The sequence below is a fragment of the Anser anser genome (genome assembly GCF_964211835.1).
Source record: "Anser anser genome assembly, chromosome: 3".
Lineage (NCBI taxonomy): Eukaryota > Metazoa > Chordata > Aves > Anseriformes > Anatidae > Anser > Anser anser.
The window spans coordinates 4122921-4140263 of NC_139722.1; the positions used below are offsets into that span (position 1 = coordinate 4122921).

Consider the following 17343-nt stretch of genomic DNA (forward strand, 5'->3'; position numbering starts at 1 on the left):
AACCAGAGAGATGTTGTTTCCTTTTTGTTCACTTTTGAAATGTTTAAACCATTTTCTTTTGGAATAAAACAAAGTGTTGGCTTGCTTCATCTCCACATCCCTCTTGGCTTTTTTTTTTTTTTTTTTTTTTGCTAAAATTGAACCGCTTGTCACAAACATTATTGCAAACATCACTGAAAGGATTATCAAACTTTTTATTTACCCCAAATACATTTTTCAGTAGACACAGCTTTTGCGGAGACAGGTCATCCTGCTGACTTTGCTCGGGCTGCTCATGTGTGAGTTGTTAAGAAAGCCTGAGGCCCAGCCTCCTATTACTGCTGTGTCAGAAGCAGGTTTGCAGTTTCTGTAGTTGTTCAAAAAATAATTTGATTACACTTATTGTCTTTCTGAATTCCTAAAGAGTGATCTCACTTCCATTTTACTCCATGGGTTGTTGTATCTGCTTTGTATAGGAGAAAAACAGGCTCTTAAGAATGGTTGTTTCTACTATTAGAATAAAGAAAATACACAGAGAAATTTTCTTCAGCCTTGTTGCTCAGGGAAAAAGGGGAATCCCAGGTAAAAGACCTGAAAATTGTGTTAATTTGTTTGAGGGGACTAGTTGTATAGGCATGACTGTTCTTCCATCTCGATAAAATTCACCCCACATCAGTTGTTTCAGCAGGTCAGTTGCAGAAATAAAGAAATGCCTCATAATCCTTTCAGGTATGCTCTTTCGACTGTGTGATATCTGCAGGAGGAATTTTGTGCCTTCATCTCCATCACTGCAAATACTGATCTGCTGTAAGCAGTCTCCGCTAGCCCAGATCAGTCTCCATTAGCCCAAATATATTTTACATCACTTCTCCTCACTGCAGTGTCCCCAGGATACCGTATTTCTGCGTTCCTGCTCTAACAGTCCCTGGCAGATGATGGCAAAATATCCTATCCCAGCTTCTCCAGTTTCTAGAGGTGTGTCTCACCGTGTTGTTGATTGTGGTGTCTAAAAGTTTTGATTCGCCTGTGATGTATGTTAGCCCAATTGATGTTAAATAGCAGAGAGTTGCTTGTTATTTGTAAGTCAGGCTATTGGAGCCATTTATCCTGGTTTCAGCCCTTCCTAATATCCACAGGCAAAATTCCCTGTCACTGCAAAGCTGATAAAAGACTAGGTTGCCCCTCCTTCATGTTCACTCAAGGAGCCCTAAACCAGAAGAAAGTTACTGGGAGTATAGTCAAGAAGGCCTATATTTATGATTCACAGCCCAAGCATCCAGGAAGAGCTGTAATAAGACAGAAAATTGATGAGCCTTATAAAGGTTTTATACAACTAAACCCTGGAGCCTTATAACTAAATTTTGTGAAGAGTCACCTTAATTCAATGTTTACTAATGATGTCCTTCCTCTGTACTGCCTATATCTCTTCCTGTCCTGTACAGAAACAATGATAACATACTCAATGGCAAAACAAAACAAACAGAAGGACTGTGTCACTGTGGTCTTGATTATTCTCCAGGCCTGTATCTTTCCTTCTTTGATCAGTTTTCGTGAGTTTTTCTGGGAAAAAGCAACAAAATGCTTCTGATTCACACCCATTGCACTTTATAGTCAGTTGACATTAATAATTGTGCAAGTGTCAGGGCTGTAGAGAATTCAGCCCCACATTCCTGCATAGGGTATCGATGGCTTATAATGGTTTGAATTGTCACACTGTGTGGTTGGATGCCACTTCAAATATGAGAGTCTTTTGTTCTGCATCTGACTCAGAACATGGCTGCACCTCTTAACTGTTACTTTCTTCACTGTGTAAGGGGACTGAACCCCTTTATGAGATCTATATAGCAAATTGATCAGATTTTATGTCCCCTGAGGATTTAATTAGAAGAACAGCTTTTCTCTGAACAATACATACATCCTTAATTAGACGATTGCACTGTAGTGCCTGCAAAATTAAGGGGAAAGAAATAAAAAATGACAAAACTTATTTATTGAAAAAAAGAACGTCAGGGCTTGGTTTTCTCACTTTTCCTAACACTACTGTGTATTGATGTAACACCTTTGGTTCCAAATTTGCCCTGCTATAATTGACAAGATAAGGAAGGCCACCATAAATAGAAAACAAAAGATCAAAACTGGCTTTTCAAGGTAGGTTATTGTTGTTTGTGAGCAACCTCATGATCCCAGACTGCTGGTCTGAAGGTGCTACTTTGTCTTTCTGGCTAGCTGGGGTAGCCAAGAGGAAGAGCTCTGCCAGAGAGATTAATTTCATCTAATTCCTGTATCTAACTGTAGTTGTCTAAGCTTACCCTGCCCTCCTTATAGTCGAGAGAGGGAGAGAAAGGTACCTCACTATAGACTATTTCATCCTATGTGTATAATAAGATGGATGCATAGCTCTTTTGAGATACCTCCAGTGATACTGTGAGAGTTCAGGCTGACGAGCTTGTCATCATTTAATGTTAAGTGAGAAGTATGCCCATCGCAAGGGGTAATTTTGGGGGAGATAAGTACCTACGGATGAGTATTGTCTAAAAGCCAGATGAACAATATGCTAAAGACTTTAAATTAGCATCTTCATGTCATTTTTTCCTCTCAGAGGTTCACCTTGTGGCCACCCAAGGACACGATATTGTTCAGTTTAAGCCCTGTGTGATGATTTCGGGCAGATTGGCTTGAGTGAATATGGATCAGACCACAGCTACCATCAAGAGAGAAGGTGTCACTGAAGAACAGGGCTGAGGCACCTGATTACTAATTAATCAGACATGAGAAAAACCTCATGGAATCAGTTTCTATTTAATTATGGAAGCCTCATTTGGCATAGGAGCATATGCTGCTAACTCAATCGAGTGCTTTCAACTGACATCAAATAGTAATTATCAGAAAGAATCAAGTTTTTTGATTATTCATACTAATTTATTGAACACTTAAAATTAATGAACCTCAGTTATTTTAAATTTGCTCAGTTGCACTGGGAGAAAAGGAGGGAGGTAGGGAAGGGAGGCTCTCACAATCTGAATGTACAGAGACTTGTTTAAAGATAAAATAAGTAAATTACAATATGGCACGAAGTCCCATCGGTGGGTTGATACACGTGTAGGAAAGTTCCTGGTGTGTTCTGGAACTGGGGGAGGTTCTGACAATGGCTTTATTTATACAATTCTTCTACCCCCCAAAAAATCTTCCAATGGTATTTTAGGGTCATCGTAAGGGGTTGGACAGTGGACAGGAGATTTATGTGTTTGGCAGAGTGTTTCTATTTTAACCTACGATTGTTCCAGTCTGGTGACTGAAAGGAAATGCCTTTATATGCCACTGGAGCTGAAGAAGAGGTAGCCTTTTAGCTGGGTCTGAAGCAGTTTTCTTCTGCTCCTCTTAGTTTGATTTGCATTATCCTGGCCCTTCTCCTGCTGACAATGAACTGGCAGAAAGGTTACAACTGTGATAATTGCTTCTGACCTCTTTTCACAGCACAGAACACAGGGTCCCTGTCTTCAGACTATAAAGTCTGACTAATTAAAGCATCTCTTTTAGATACCAGATTTGGGGGGGAAAAAAATCAAAACCAAACTGCAAAATAAAAGCTGTAATTCGCTGTTTGAGCCAGTTAATACATTATGCATTCAATGGTGTAATATTGCTTGTGTTAGTGGAACTGCTGTGGATTTATAGTGGGATAAATGAGATTCATGTTCCAGCTTAGAATTTCTGATTGTTGAATGTTTTCTTTTAGCTGTTTCTAATGAGTTGTCTTGAGACCCTCAGTATCTGTAAATTAAAATGTATTTGTTTAATCCCTTTGCAAAGTATAAAAAAGACAAAAATGAGTAGAAAAAAAGGGCATAGTTCCTAAAAACTCTTGCTGTTAGAAATGTAAAATGTTCTCAGAAAATCATATGTAGCAATTATTTACTGTATATTTTTGTTTGGTTGGTTCGGTTCGGTTAATCTGTAAGGCCTTGCTGTAATTCCCTTTAATTCTCCGTTTTCAGTCACAGGAGCTGACATAATTCAGGTCACACTGAAAGAGAAGGAAAGAGTCACTTTACCTACATCAGGTGCGTGACAGTCTTTTGAAAGGTTTGGTCTGGCAGCCACGCTATTTCCTTTTTACTACTTTTTCAGAAATATATTGCCGTATTTCACTTCAATATTTTGTACATCTATCAACCCAACAGGGGCTCTTGGCATTCATTTAAGCATTTCATTGAGCCATATCTACCATTGCTTGTGATAAATGTGTGATTCCACATTATAAAAGACTATAAACTTTTGTTAAGAAATATCATACGAGATCAGAAAGGTCACGAGGAATGTAAAACTACAGTGTATTTTAGTGCTCCACAGTGATCTTAGTGTAATAGTTTGACATTACTGCACAGTTACACATTGAGTCAGACAGCATAATACACCAGAGATGAGGAAAGCCTCCAAAATTTGCTCTTAGTTTCATAGCTGCCTTGCTGTTTATTAACGGCAATAACGATTTATGTAGCAATAAAGCTTAAAGATTTTTTTTTATAGAGCATTTCCCCCTGAACAGATAAGGAAACAAAGACCCAGCCTTGAAGAGCTCAACCTGGAGTTAATTTCTGTTTCCCTATGCTGGCAACAGAGAGTTTTTTTACTCCACGTTGTTATTGAGTGGCGTCTAGTCCACCGCATGTAGGCATGAGCTTGCCCCTATGTTTTCAATATCTAAAGAAGCCCTGCTCAGGAAAGAAAAATGCCAGAATTTCCTTCACAGTTGTAGGACAGAGGTAGGTGCTTGCAGAGGCCTCCAGAGGGAGGCCCTGTCTGCGTTAGTGTAGGGCATGCTAAACTTAGTGTGTAGGACTTCCCCGAAGGCTTCCCCTCCTCTGCTGATGGCACAGCAAAGGTAGGCAATTAATTTATAAAGACTGTTTTTTTCTAAGGGCTAAAAAGCTTGTGAGAGTTGATTACTCCCTTCCTTCCTTCCTTCCTTCCTTCCTTCCTTCCTTCCTTCCTTCCTTCCTTCCTTCCTTCCTTCCTTCCTTCCTTTCTTTCTTTCTTTCTTTCTTTCTTTCTTTCTTTCTTTCTTTCTTTCTTTCTTTCTTTTTTAAACCTTTCATACTTTAGCACACACTGGGAATTCAATCTGTTTTCTAGAGCACTGGTGGAGAAAAATGCATGAGAAGAGTTGGTGCTTTCTCTAGAGTTATTTACCATTTTGATAGCCTGGTTTTGTCACCAAGCAGAGGTGACTGGATTTTATTTTCACTTGTTCATTTTAACTTTGTGTTCGAAGTGCTCAGAGCTTTGGATGGTGTACATAAAAATAATGAAGTAGTTGTGAAGCATATGCACAAAGCGTAATATAAGCTGTGTGATGATAAACCTTAAGGTTTGCTTAGTTTTGTTGGATCCCAAAGAATTTGAGTCTGTTTTTCAGTTATCTTCCTGCCCTTTAGCTCCAAAAACATGATTCTGGGAAAGATTTTTTTTTCTATTGGGAAACTTCTTTTAAGGATGGAAGATAACAAAAAGCAGTTACTGTTGCTTCATCAGTGAAAAAAGGAGGATGTTAATACCACAGATGCTTAACTATCAAAGAAATGATAATTCTTCCAGCTACTGAAAATGATAATGATGTCTTTCTATGTCCTGTTTTGTAGTTCCTTCTGATGCTGTCTTGAAATGGTCGCACCCAGAGACATGGAAGGATGTAGAAAAAGGCTGGGGTGGATTCAACTGCAGCATCCCAGGCCCAGGGGAAGATGTCATCATCTTACCTAGTAAGGAAGAGGGGTTTATTTTCTCTAGGGTTGCTGGGGTCTGTGTACATTTGGATAGGTATTTGTGTTGCAACGTATGCTCCTCGGCACTGAGGTCCATTCTAGTGTGTGTGGGGTGCCACATTTGTTCCTGGTCATGTTGGACTCTTGTCCACAGTAAAGAAGTGTGATTTTTGGAACAGAATGGTAATCATTCTTTTCTGTTTACACATATATGCAAACATACACACACTTACTCATACTGATACTCAAGCTTAATTATATGCAGGGACTTTACTTCAGGAGCAGAATCACAGGTAACAAAGATCTCATCTCTTGACATACCTTTGCATTTTGTGCAGGGAGCATATTTCACATTTCTACAGTTTTCCATTCGTATTGCAATTCCCAGTATCAGTGATAATCTCTAGGTCGGTTTGCTGTGGATGCCTTAGCCTACATCTGTATTGTAACCTCAGAATTAAGTTATATTTAAATATTGACTCAGTTTACAGTTTTATTGCATGAACACCCTTCTGTATTATAGCAAAAATACTGGGCAACTTGCTGCAAAATCTGGAGGAGAAAACTAGTGATAAACATTTTACCTAATGGTTGAACCTCTTTGATCAGGAGGTTAGACCTCCTGAGGTCCCCTTCAGACTGAATTATCTTATGTTCCTGTGAATACTGTGTGGTATGTACTTGACATATGATAGGATCTGGTGTCCCCTCATTTGAGCGAAACCATAAAAGTCTGTGTGCCTACCACAGCTCTACTTCTGGAAATGGGGCTAACACTGCTCCACGTCTCTTACTCTTCCATGTGTTTTTTGCATGTGAAGCCTTTGTGGAAAGAAGTTTCTGTTGCTTCGTGTTGGCATTTTGGTGTGGAGCCCCGATCGTAGTTTGGACTTCTCTGTCACGTGTCATTAAAAATATGTCATTGGTGTACTGAAAACCAGGCTCATAGTCTTTAGTCTTATATGTCTGGGAGCTAAGTGGTGGGAGGACAGGAAGGGAAGAGGAGGGGTTTCAGTGAAGTGTACTCGGTCTGGGGTTTCTCTTCTCACTTGCTGGGAGAGTTTGTAAGTCTGTTGATCTTTCTCTACAATGCAAGGTCTATATGTTTTTTTCAGACCTTCTCTGACCAGCTAACTTGCTTTCTACCATGTTCTTTAGAGCTGGAAGTTCTTTTGGGAGATCTTCCAGATATGAGGATGGTTGACATTATTAACGGTCTCAAGTTGTGCCAGAGGATGTTAGGATATTGGATATTAGGAAGAATTTCTTTACAGAGAGGGTGGTCAAGCATTTGAACGGACTGCCCAGGGAACTGGTGGAGTCCCCATCCCTCGAGGTATTTAAGAGAGGTGTGGATGTGGCATTAAGGGACATGATCCAGTGATGGGACTCGGTAGGTCAAGATGATGGTTGGATGTGATCATCTTTAAGGTCTTTTCCAAACTAGATGATTCTAAAATTCTATGATTCTGTTACTGCTGAGCTGGATTTTATTTTGTCTTCCTTATTATGCTTCCAAAATGTGTACTTGGCATCAAATCTCTATAAAAATAACTGGGAAAAAACCTTATGCATGTAGCAAGAAGTAATTTAAGTTCAGAAAAGGATGATGGTAAGTCATGCAAGTAGGATTTCGATGCTATAACCCTGCCCCCTCACTCAGCCTCTTTTATGGAGTCCATTTATTTTGGGTTGAAAGTTGGATAAAAGATTTTTGTCTGAAACAGCCCCATTCTTTCAATTTCTTTTAAGTTTGACTGAATTTCAGATTTACTGAAACACTTTGTGAACTTATTTTAATTTCAGCAAATGTTTCCAATTAAGAATATTATTTTATTTTGAAATATACTTATGGTTTGATTAAAAAAAAAAAAGCTAAACAGACTACCAAGCAACCCCAAACCTTCTTAAGATTGAATATATAATTTCAGATTAAATTAAGAATTATGTTCAACCTTCAATGAGTATTTAGTTTAATCTTCATTTTTCTGACAAATGTTAAAAAAACAAACAACATAGCCTCTCCCCCCAAGACATGTTCATTCTGGATCATCTTGATGTTATGTTTGTCTTTACTTTTGGGTAGGAACTTACTTTTACATGAAGAATAATTTCCTTCTCCCAACTAGTTTCCTATTTCCTGTCAAAGAGCATAGTGTGTTTTTTTGAGTGTTTGTAAGGTCAGAGGCCAGAGAAGCCACAGAGATGACCATGCAGGGGTGTGAGCTGCTGTAAGTCCTATGCCCTGTGTGCGTCTACAGTAACAGTAGGAGTCTGTGTTTAAGCATCTGAACTTGCTCCTGGTCATTCCAGTCAGCAGAGCTAGGAGAATTGTGGATGTGTGTGTGAACTGAGTTGCTCTTTAAGATTCGATGACAATATTATGCAGAAGTCCAGGGCTCTATATATTGCTTGTATGAAGATATCTAGTGTTTGAAGCACTCCAGGATTGTCCTGCCTGGCCTCCAGGTGAACACCTAGTTGGATACAGGTATCCCCTAAGTCATATTTGCCAGTCCCATGGTGTAGAGGTCTCAAATATCTGAGGGCATTTCAGATTGTACTAAATGCCTATATAAATTTATTATGGTTGGAGCTTATCAGATGACTCAGGTCAGGAGCCATAAGTTGTGTCCTGAACCTCATTCAGGATTACCGGGAGAGAAGAACCTAACTTGCTGTTAATGCATGTCCTCTGAACCATAAAAGTCTATGTCCCTTAATGTAAGGATGTATCTATGTCTGTACACACAATGCTAACATCCATGCACAGGGGATTGACTGCCAGTCTCCAAAGTCCAAGTGCAACACCCAAAACATGGACTTGCTTTTCACTTCCAACAACAGTACACCGTCCATTCCACTGGTATTTCATGTTGAACATGAATCATGCCATTAAGAAAGAGAGAAAGTGTCCTTTCTCCCTGGTTCCTATTCCACTCTCACCTCCATTATATCTGACCCCTTATACAGACATTAAATAGTGGTGCATTTCCTCTGTGCTTTGCTCTCTTTCTGATCCTTTTCCCATGGTTGAATTTTGCACTCTATTGTGTATTTTGTTATCTGTACCTCTCAGAGAGCAAGGCAAGAAGACAACACCAGATCATGTTTCAACTTCTTATGTATCACATTATACCCAGGTCAAAAATCACCCCTACTTAGATCCCATGATTGTTAAAAGACCAAAGCATTTCAGCCTTCAAAAACATAATTGTGTGTCAGAGAGTGATATGATGAGGCACAAGAATGTCAATGGCAGTGGTGGCCTATGTACTGACAATGAATGAATTATGTTGAGTGTGCTCAGATGATTACAGGAGGCAAATCACAATTACACGGACACAGAAAGTAATAAATAAAAAAATGCTCAGCTAAGGATTTGGAGGTTTGTTGTTTTGATTAGGTTAGGAGAGTGGAAACTGGATGCTGAGGTTGTGGTAGTCCTTTGCTGCATTGCAAATTCACCTGTGAACAAAACTGGCCTGTGTTTCCTGCAGAGGTGAGTGTAATCCTCTTCCTATAATATCTCATTTCAAGCTGCCACATGAGATATTGACCAGGGCCTTTGTCACATACCATGAGGCCCTACATGACTAAGCTGTGCCTGAAGCATTGCACAGAACTGCCCACAGCCCAGCCCAACCCATCTAGTTCTAGGACTGGGAGCAATACTGCTGCATCAGCATGCTGGAATACCAGAACTAATTAGCTCTCCTGAGAGGCAAAGCTCATTAGCTTAGGCCTGCTGCTGTGCAGCATGACCGCATAGCCTTTGGGGTCAGAACAAACATCTCCCAAATTTAGAGCAGCGCAGGTTTGGTCAGCTGAACTGGAGAAGTTCTGCACTGTGCTGCAGGATGTGGTGTAGTCCCTTAGCACACTGGTGTCTACTGGTTGGGAGGCAGCAGGATAAGGGATGGACTACTCAACATGATCTATGTTTTACCATGGACAGGGGTGTTCTCAACCTACAGGGAATCAGGGGGCCAAAAATTTATGTTTAATCATGGCTTTTTATTTTTATTTTAAAACTTTTTTTTTTTTGTTTCCTATCCCATTTCATAGAATTGCAGAATGGCTGAGGCTGGGGACACCCCTGGGTGCCCCTGTCCCCCCCTGCCCCAGCAGGGTGCCCAGCCCCACGGCCCTGGGCTCGGGGAGCTCTCCAAGGAGCAGCCCCCGGCCCCTCTCGGGGCAGCCTGTGCCAGGGCTCCGGCACCTGCCCGGCACAGAAGTGCTGCCTGATGTTTAGGTGGAACCTCTTGTGCTCAGCTGGCTTGTGCAGAACCCACTGAACTCAGAATGACACCAGGTAGCTACAGAAATCTGAAAGCTCATTTAAATGTCTTGCAAACCAAACAAACTCTGTGCTGCTGCACACACCAAAGTAAGTTTTTGAGGTTCACTCCTGACAAGGTGCAGATGTATCTCACTGACTACTGTCTTTTAGTTATGATTCTCTTCTGAGAGCTATCCATAATGATTTTCAGTTTGAAAGCCAAGCCCTGGAACTACTTTTGATAACTGGATCGGTCCTTTCAGCCTCCAAAGAACAGTTTTAGAATACTAGAAAAGCAAATAATGGGTGCTTAGTACTGTTTTTGGTGTGAAGAAATGCAGGGGCTGACTTCGGTCCAGGTCTGATGCTGTGCTGGAATCTCTGAGTGAACCTGAATTCGCAGTGTTCACCGAAGAGCTGGAAAGGGGGATGTTGTACCAACTTATTTTGTTCGGTGCTTTGTTTTGAAAGCATTAATGGGACTTCACAAGAAGTTCACAGACCTCCTGGTATGAGGCTGAATTTTACTTGCAACAGAGGTGGATCCCTCATGTTAGAGTAACTTTTAGTGTTGGTGTGTTACAAGTCCCCTCAGTCTCTGACTCCCTAGCGGGTATAAGTCTCTTCCAGCCCCAGCTGGAAAAAATTAGCTCAAGCTGCAGCAACTTGTGCTTTTATCTCTAGAGGTTCATCCTCCAGAGCTGCAGCCATCCCGCAAGGACTTCTTGCATGCATCAGACTTCAGCAGCCTCTCCACCTTGGAAAACAAGCTGGATGAGTTTAGTCATGCCAGTCTGGCAGCATTAGCTTCTCAAGCCCTCGGATTTTCAGGGCTTTGGTTTATGGTTTTCAGTGTGACACACTCCTGACGCAGCGCGCCTTGGGTGGAAGGAGAACATGTTATAATTCCAGCCGATGGAATGCTGTTTTGAAGGGTATTGATATGATATCATGTAGCCTCTGGCAATTTTTTTTTTCTTTCTTTTTTTTTTTTTTTTAAGTGATGGAATTCACTCTGTTATTCATTTTCTGATTTTGATATTCTTTGAACTTTTTCTGTTTGAAGAGATGAATGCTGTAGTACTGTATCTCGTATAATAGCTCTTCTGTTGTGCCTGATTTCCATTCAATGGCATGCTATGGTGTTTTATATAGCAGTGCGGTTGATCAAAGGCATTTTGTGTCATTGCTGGAGTCATTAGCAAGTTTGCAGTGTTGTACGCCTGAATATTAAGACTGTGGCATACCTGTGAGCTTTTGTCTGGAGAAAGTATATGGATGGTGAAATGTAGCCTGTTTTCAGGTTTGAACTATTGTTTTCTGAAAGTGGTTGCTTGCTGTTATGTGAATGTCTTCATAGAAGAGCCACCCAGTTTCATCATTCTCTGAAAGTAAATCTCTTGAGCTTAGGGACCTAAAGTTTATGAGTTTAACCCCTTAGTAGCCATCTCCTCTATTACATGACTGAGCATATTCTGTAGGGACTGTATTCATCCTGAAGTCTCCTTTGAATCTCTTTGCTTTTTTCAAGCGTGCAAGGAACTTTTTCTACTGTGAAAGGAGCCTTCTGTTGTCTCTACAGAGCAGCATTTCACCCTCTGAGGACTTGACACCCTGGACGTGACTTCCCAAATGTTGTTCTTTTAAACAGAGGAAACCACAGGTTTGCAGAGATCAGTATGAATGGGAGAATTTCACATGACTGTGTTTCAAGGCTCACATACATGATGCTACAGTTACAGAGCAGTCAGCATTTCCTTTATAAAACCCTTTTTAGAAAGATGTGCAACTCAGCAAAAATATCTGTTCTAGACTGAAACTTGACATATAAATGGTATGCCTAGGAGCACTTCTTCTTTTCCTTGTAAAAATGTTTCAGCCTGTGTTTGATGAATATACTTACGGCCTTTGTCAACTGCAGCTTTTTGCCACATTCTTGAGCTGTGATTTCACAAACTAGATTCCCCTTTCTGTCTGAAAGATATCATTTTAACAACATCTTCCCCCTCATTCTCTTCTCTCTGTTTCATATCCTCACATACTGTGCCTCCCCTTCTCAGCTCTGCAGGGCATAGGACTCCACCTGTCCTGTAAAGAGATTATAGATGGGAGCTTCTTCATGCCTGTGAAAATATATCAAGTACTAACAGTATCAGATTTAGGGGGAAACCAAACAAAACAAATCAAAATGTGCTTGCTCTGTAGAGACTTATTACATCTGACTGCTGTGAAAATTTTGCATGCTTGAAAGATGCTTCAGCCCAAGGATGCAGGGAATTTCTTTTGAGATGGGGTGTTCTGAGTCACCATGGATTGCTGCAGTTCTTGGCATAGTCCTTGAGAATAGAGGGTGAAGATAGCTTGAGAGAAAGAGAAAAAAATGGGAAAGGAAGAGGTGGGAAGACTGAGTTACAGGGACAGAGTAGGACCATGTGTGGAGAAGAGACAAGCAAACCTGTAAGCAGACCCAGGTCCCCACTATGCAGTAGTTTCCCCTCCACACACAGCTGTGACACTTCAGTGCTGCAAACCCAAAGAGCTAGGAAATGCTAATATTAAGACAGCCTACCCATATTTTTTCCAGACCCCTCCTGAGTGTAATTTGTGTAGTTTTTGATTATGTTTCCTGCAGACAGGGGCTTAGAAGAGTTAAACCTTCATATTAAATAGCTTGAGTCAACCTCTAATTACACGTTTTGAGGAGAAGACTTTCCCTGTGCTTCCTAATGCATGATCATTTGTGTCTTTGTCCAAAGCAGTTGCTAATGACTATAGACAGAAGCAAAACCATGAAACAGCTGATCCAATTCTCAAGATATTGCATGTCAGTTCCTATGTTCCACACCAAAAGTGTTTCAGGGGGCCCGTTCTCTCTGTTTTGCCAAAGCCCATTGGAAAATGCATGTTCCTTAATCCCTCCTGCCTTGTGTATCTGTGCCTCACAATAACTATATACTGTATCAAGGAAAGCGACAGTGAATTTGATTTGTAGGGTAGGATTTGGCAGCTGCCATTCTGTTGAAAATTTCTCATTGAAAATTCTCATTTTCTGCAAGCTATCTCTGTGAAAGCCACAATTAGGTCCTAAACAGGACTTCTACTCCACAGAAAGACCCTGAATGATGCCCTCTTCTTCCAGGGGCATCCACTGTCTCAGAGATGCATCATATCAGGAAGCTGTTACTCTTGTTAATAATGAAAGGAGATGAACACCATGATTTAGGGGTCTGAACTGCTTTCCAGTGCAATCAACTGAAAAGCTGCCACTAAAATTAAAGAACATTAGATGTGCCCTGAGGGTGGAATTCACCTCTGTGTGGTGGGCTACCTCTAAACGATGCAGTGTTTAAGTCCTTATTCATGCCCTACTTGGAAAGCTTAAGTGGTATTTGGATGGCTCACAGCCTGTGAGCTTGGATCTTTAGGAGGCAGCAGTGATGCTGTCATTGCGCTCGATCAACAACAGTCCGAAATTACCTTAACTGCATTTCGGAGATGAGCTGGCATAGGAAATCATAAATTGATCTCTGGTAATATCCAGTGCTGTAGTGTACTTTTAGTGTCGGCTTGGTCAAAGCAGGGATCAAGGAGTCTGGAAATGAGGTCAGAAGTGACTCATGCTTCTTGCTTTGTCCTCAAGGAGCTGAGGGAATGGTGCTTCCCCTGGTTTCTGTTAACTAAATAATTAATAGGGAATGCAGCATTTTTTCACTTCCTTCATTCTTGTTCTCTGCAGTTTCATGAGGGAAAAATACTGTCTGGACAGCTTAACTTATTCCTCTTTCATCGTATTAGGTGATCAAGGTTTATTTTCATAAACAGTGCAAGGCTCACCCAGTGAGAATGGCATGTCTCCAACTTGCTGCCTTTTATATTCATTCTTAATGTTCAAGTGACATTTGATGAGACTTAAGCATGCAACAATATCATTATAAATTTTATGTTATCGTTCATTTATAAGATTACACTCATGCCACAGAGCCTCAGATGTAGATGAAGCTCTGGCTGTGGATGCTGCACAAATATCCAAGCCTTGCTCCAGTAGTTTTACACACACACACACAGAAAGGAAAAAGATTTAAAGAAAGCTAAACTCAAGCACAACAAACCTTTCAAGCTTCTCCATCTCCATGTCATTGTTCTAAATAATTGTCTGCTTTGTTTCTCAGACCGAACCATCCTGGTGGACACAGATCTTCCCCCTCTGAGAGGTCTCTACATCCTGGGGACTCTCGAGTTCCCCACCAATGCCAGCAATGTCCTGAATGCAGCTTGTATTGTGGTGGTGGGAGGTACGCTGAAAGTGGGTAAGTGAGTAGCCTGTCTTCTGGACGCCTGGGGTTTATTTCTGTTCTCAAAGAAAGCAAGAAATAGACAATAGAAAGAAGCAATATACAAAGAAAGAAGGAAGGAAGACTGTGTTGTGCTATAGAAACATGCTGCCATCCTAATGCAGCACAACTACCTGGGTGCCTGCAATGTGAACACTCAGAATCCACATTAACCACACAATGATTATCTGCTGGAGCTAATTACCTGTTCATTTAATAACAACATATTGCAACTACTGCAGTCCTCGCTCTACTGAAGTCAAAACTCCTCCTGCTTTCATGGAGGAGGTGGTGGCTGAAATTTCATCTGGTCTGTGTAAAAGTCCTCCCTGCTTCACATGGGGCTGCTTTGTAAGACAGTAATTCTTCAGGGCAGGATCTACCTTATTCTGTGTTCAAGCAGTGCCCCGTGACTGTGGGAAGTAGCGAGGCCAATTGGTGGCACAAAGGTATTTAAAGCCAATGCAGGCAAAATGATGGAAAATCCCCCAAGTGCCTGGAAATTCCAGTGTGGTGTAAATTTGGCACATCTGGACTCAGAGCATTTGTTCCTCTCATCCTACTGTACACGTGAGTACCAGGACTTCAGGGAGGTGCTACCCTGCCCCTACTTCTAGTGCTTTCAGTGTCCCCAGTGTCACTGGGGCTGTTCCACATTATTTAGAGTGGACAGGTCAGTGTTTTTCTGCACAAAAGTAATTACTCATATAATTCCCTTTAAATATTGAGGTTCCTAAAGCCAGGCATTGTATTTACTTACAGAAATCCTTAGGACGCAGGGATCACATGGTTGATCACTGTCTGACCTTTCTCAAGATTGGTTTCATGAACTTTAAAAGGAGAATTTGTTTGTGTAATCACCCCAAGGAAGCTAGCTCCAATATTTGTTTGTTGTTAATCTCAAGGGACTGTTTAGTTAATACCGCACTGGCCAAAAGAGTTATTTTGCTGGCTTATGTTTTCCTTCGGAAAAAAAAAAGAAGAAAAATAAAAGGTTTGAAAGCTTAATCTGTGAGGTTAATATATCTATACACTTAAAAGAGTCTCAGTCATTTCTTACTTACACTCTTTTGTAGTTTAAATGTGGTTTCTTATTGGTTTTAAGAAAAAGCATGTGTTCACTGCTAAAAACACTTATTAAAAAACATTGAGGCACTTTGCTGCCTGAACTCCCCTCCAGCATATTTGTGAGTAGTCATGATATTAAAAGCCAAACAGGTATTTGCAGCTGTTGAATCGTGGTCCAGCATCTTCTGGAGAGAAACCCTTGCTCTAGTTTGAGCTGTGAAGATGATAGGTGCGTAGAAACTCTGCAAGTTTCCCGCATTTTATATTGGCCTCTATGTTTGCCTATGAGACTGGGAGTGAACATTTTTTTTCCCTTCCTCTTTCTCTTCCCATGTGTTCAAGGCCTAAAGGTAGCTTCTTGGAGCCCATCTGTCCAATCCTGACTGTTCCATGCCTGAAGGAAGGTTCTGAAGCCCATCTGTCCAATTCTACCACACCCTAAAGAAATCCTGACACAAAATAGATAATGAGACAGTTTAGTAAACAGATTTAATAGATGTGGACATCAACATTCAACATTGCCTGAGCAGGATCTGAGGTTGACATCATGTGATCCAAATCCCCAGGTCTTCTCTGTTGTGTAACATCTCCATGCCCTGTTTTCAGCATAGCAGTCTTTGATCACACGTCATTGTTGCAAATCCAGTGGCCTGGGCCAAACAAAGACTTTCTGGCAGAGCTTGAGTATTTTGTTCACCTGAACAGCTAGAGAATGTTGATAAGTTCGAGAAACAAATCTTTGCTTTTACTTTGGTACCCTTAAGAGCACTTGGCATCTTATTTTCAGGTAAAAATAAAGAAGTCAGATGGTTAAAACATGACTACAAGCACATGGGAACTCATTGGCGTCAGAAATACATAACAAAGAAAAAAAATCAGTATAAAAATTGGGTTTTTGAAGCATCAGCCAGATCCTAATTAATTTTATTTAAACAGTTATTTGCAGTGAAACTGGGATGAGAAAATACAGTCAAAGCTGGGAGATCAAAACTGTTGGGACACCTTTGATCTTGGAGGGTCTGTCATCATTTCTTCAACATATGGCATAATCTGCGGTCAGTGTGAATTACGATCAACAGAATCACAGGGAGATATGAGTTGACTAATGCTCTGAAAAGGATTGCAAAACCTCTGTCAGAGCCCTCAGACAACTCAGAAGAAATGTTTGGGTCTATCCACAACGTATTTTTTCTGGGTGATCCTGGTCCTTCAGCGTTGTTAGACCCAGGTTGATCTGATGGTGATATTTGCAATTACATTTCAGAAGCAACATTTATTTACACCTTCCTGCATTGCCATGCCTTAAAACAATTACATATTTTTCCAGTTTATAGCAGGAGGGATTGAGGTGCAGAGAGATTAAGTGATTTGCTAAATATCCTCAGCACACCAGTGTCAGAAGAAGAAAGGAAATGTTGAGCTCAATATCCCAAAGGTTCTTTTTTGGATCTGTGCTAAGACGGTTGTATTCATTTCAACCCATGTCAGCAAAAAACCATGGACAGTATGCATGGAAAGTTTTCTCTTCCACTGCTGAACAAAGCCCTCAGCTCCTGATAAGTTTGCAGAAAATGCTGAAGTTCGTTTTGCACAAGTTGATCTGTTGGACTCATCCTGGTCTTGGCTACACTCAGCCATTCTTTGCTGGCAGTGCTGGCAGGCTATTTTTGCTTTTTATAGTAGAACCCGCTAAGTAATTATCCAGATAGGATTTCTCTTTTCAGTCTCAACATGTCACATTCCTGTTTTTTTTTTTGTTTGTTTTTTTTGATATTTTGTGATGGCTGCTTGTCAGTCTTGTCAGTCATTTGAAGCAAGAAGCCTAAGGTCATCATTAGCTCATGGCTTGATTGTCTGGAGATGAAACCCCAGACATTTCTGATGTTTCTTATCGAGCTTGTGGAACAAGAACTCCAAAAGA

General features: G+C 40.8%; 1 protein-coding gene across 6 annotated transcripts in view; it reads left to right on the forward strand.

Moving 5' to 3' along the window:
- Positions 1-17343, forward strand: part of PKHD1 (PKHD1 ciliary IPT domain containing fibrocystin/polyductin) — a 266267-nt gene that overhangs the window by 159869 nt on the left and 89055 nt on the right. For all 6 annotated transcript variants that reach the window (XM_083828669.1, XM_083828668.1, XM_083828667.1 and 3 more), the window contains 3 exons: positions 3975-4040; positions 5619-5738; positions 14193-14330. In XM_083828669.1, the coding sequence (XP_083684795.1) occupies positions 3975-4040; positions 5619-5738; positions 14193-14330 (324 nt within the window). The remainder of the gene's footprint in view (positions 1-3974; positions 4041-5618; positions 5739-14192; positions 14331-17343) is intronic.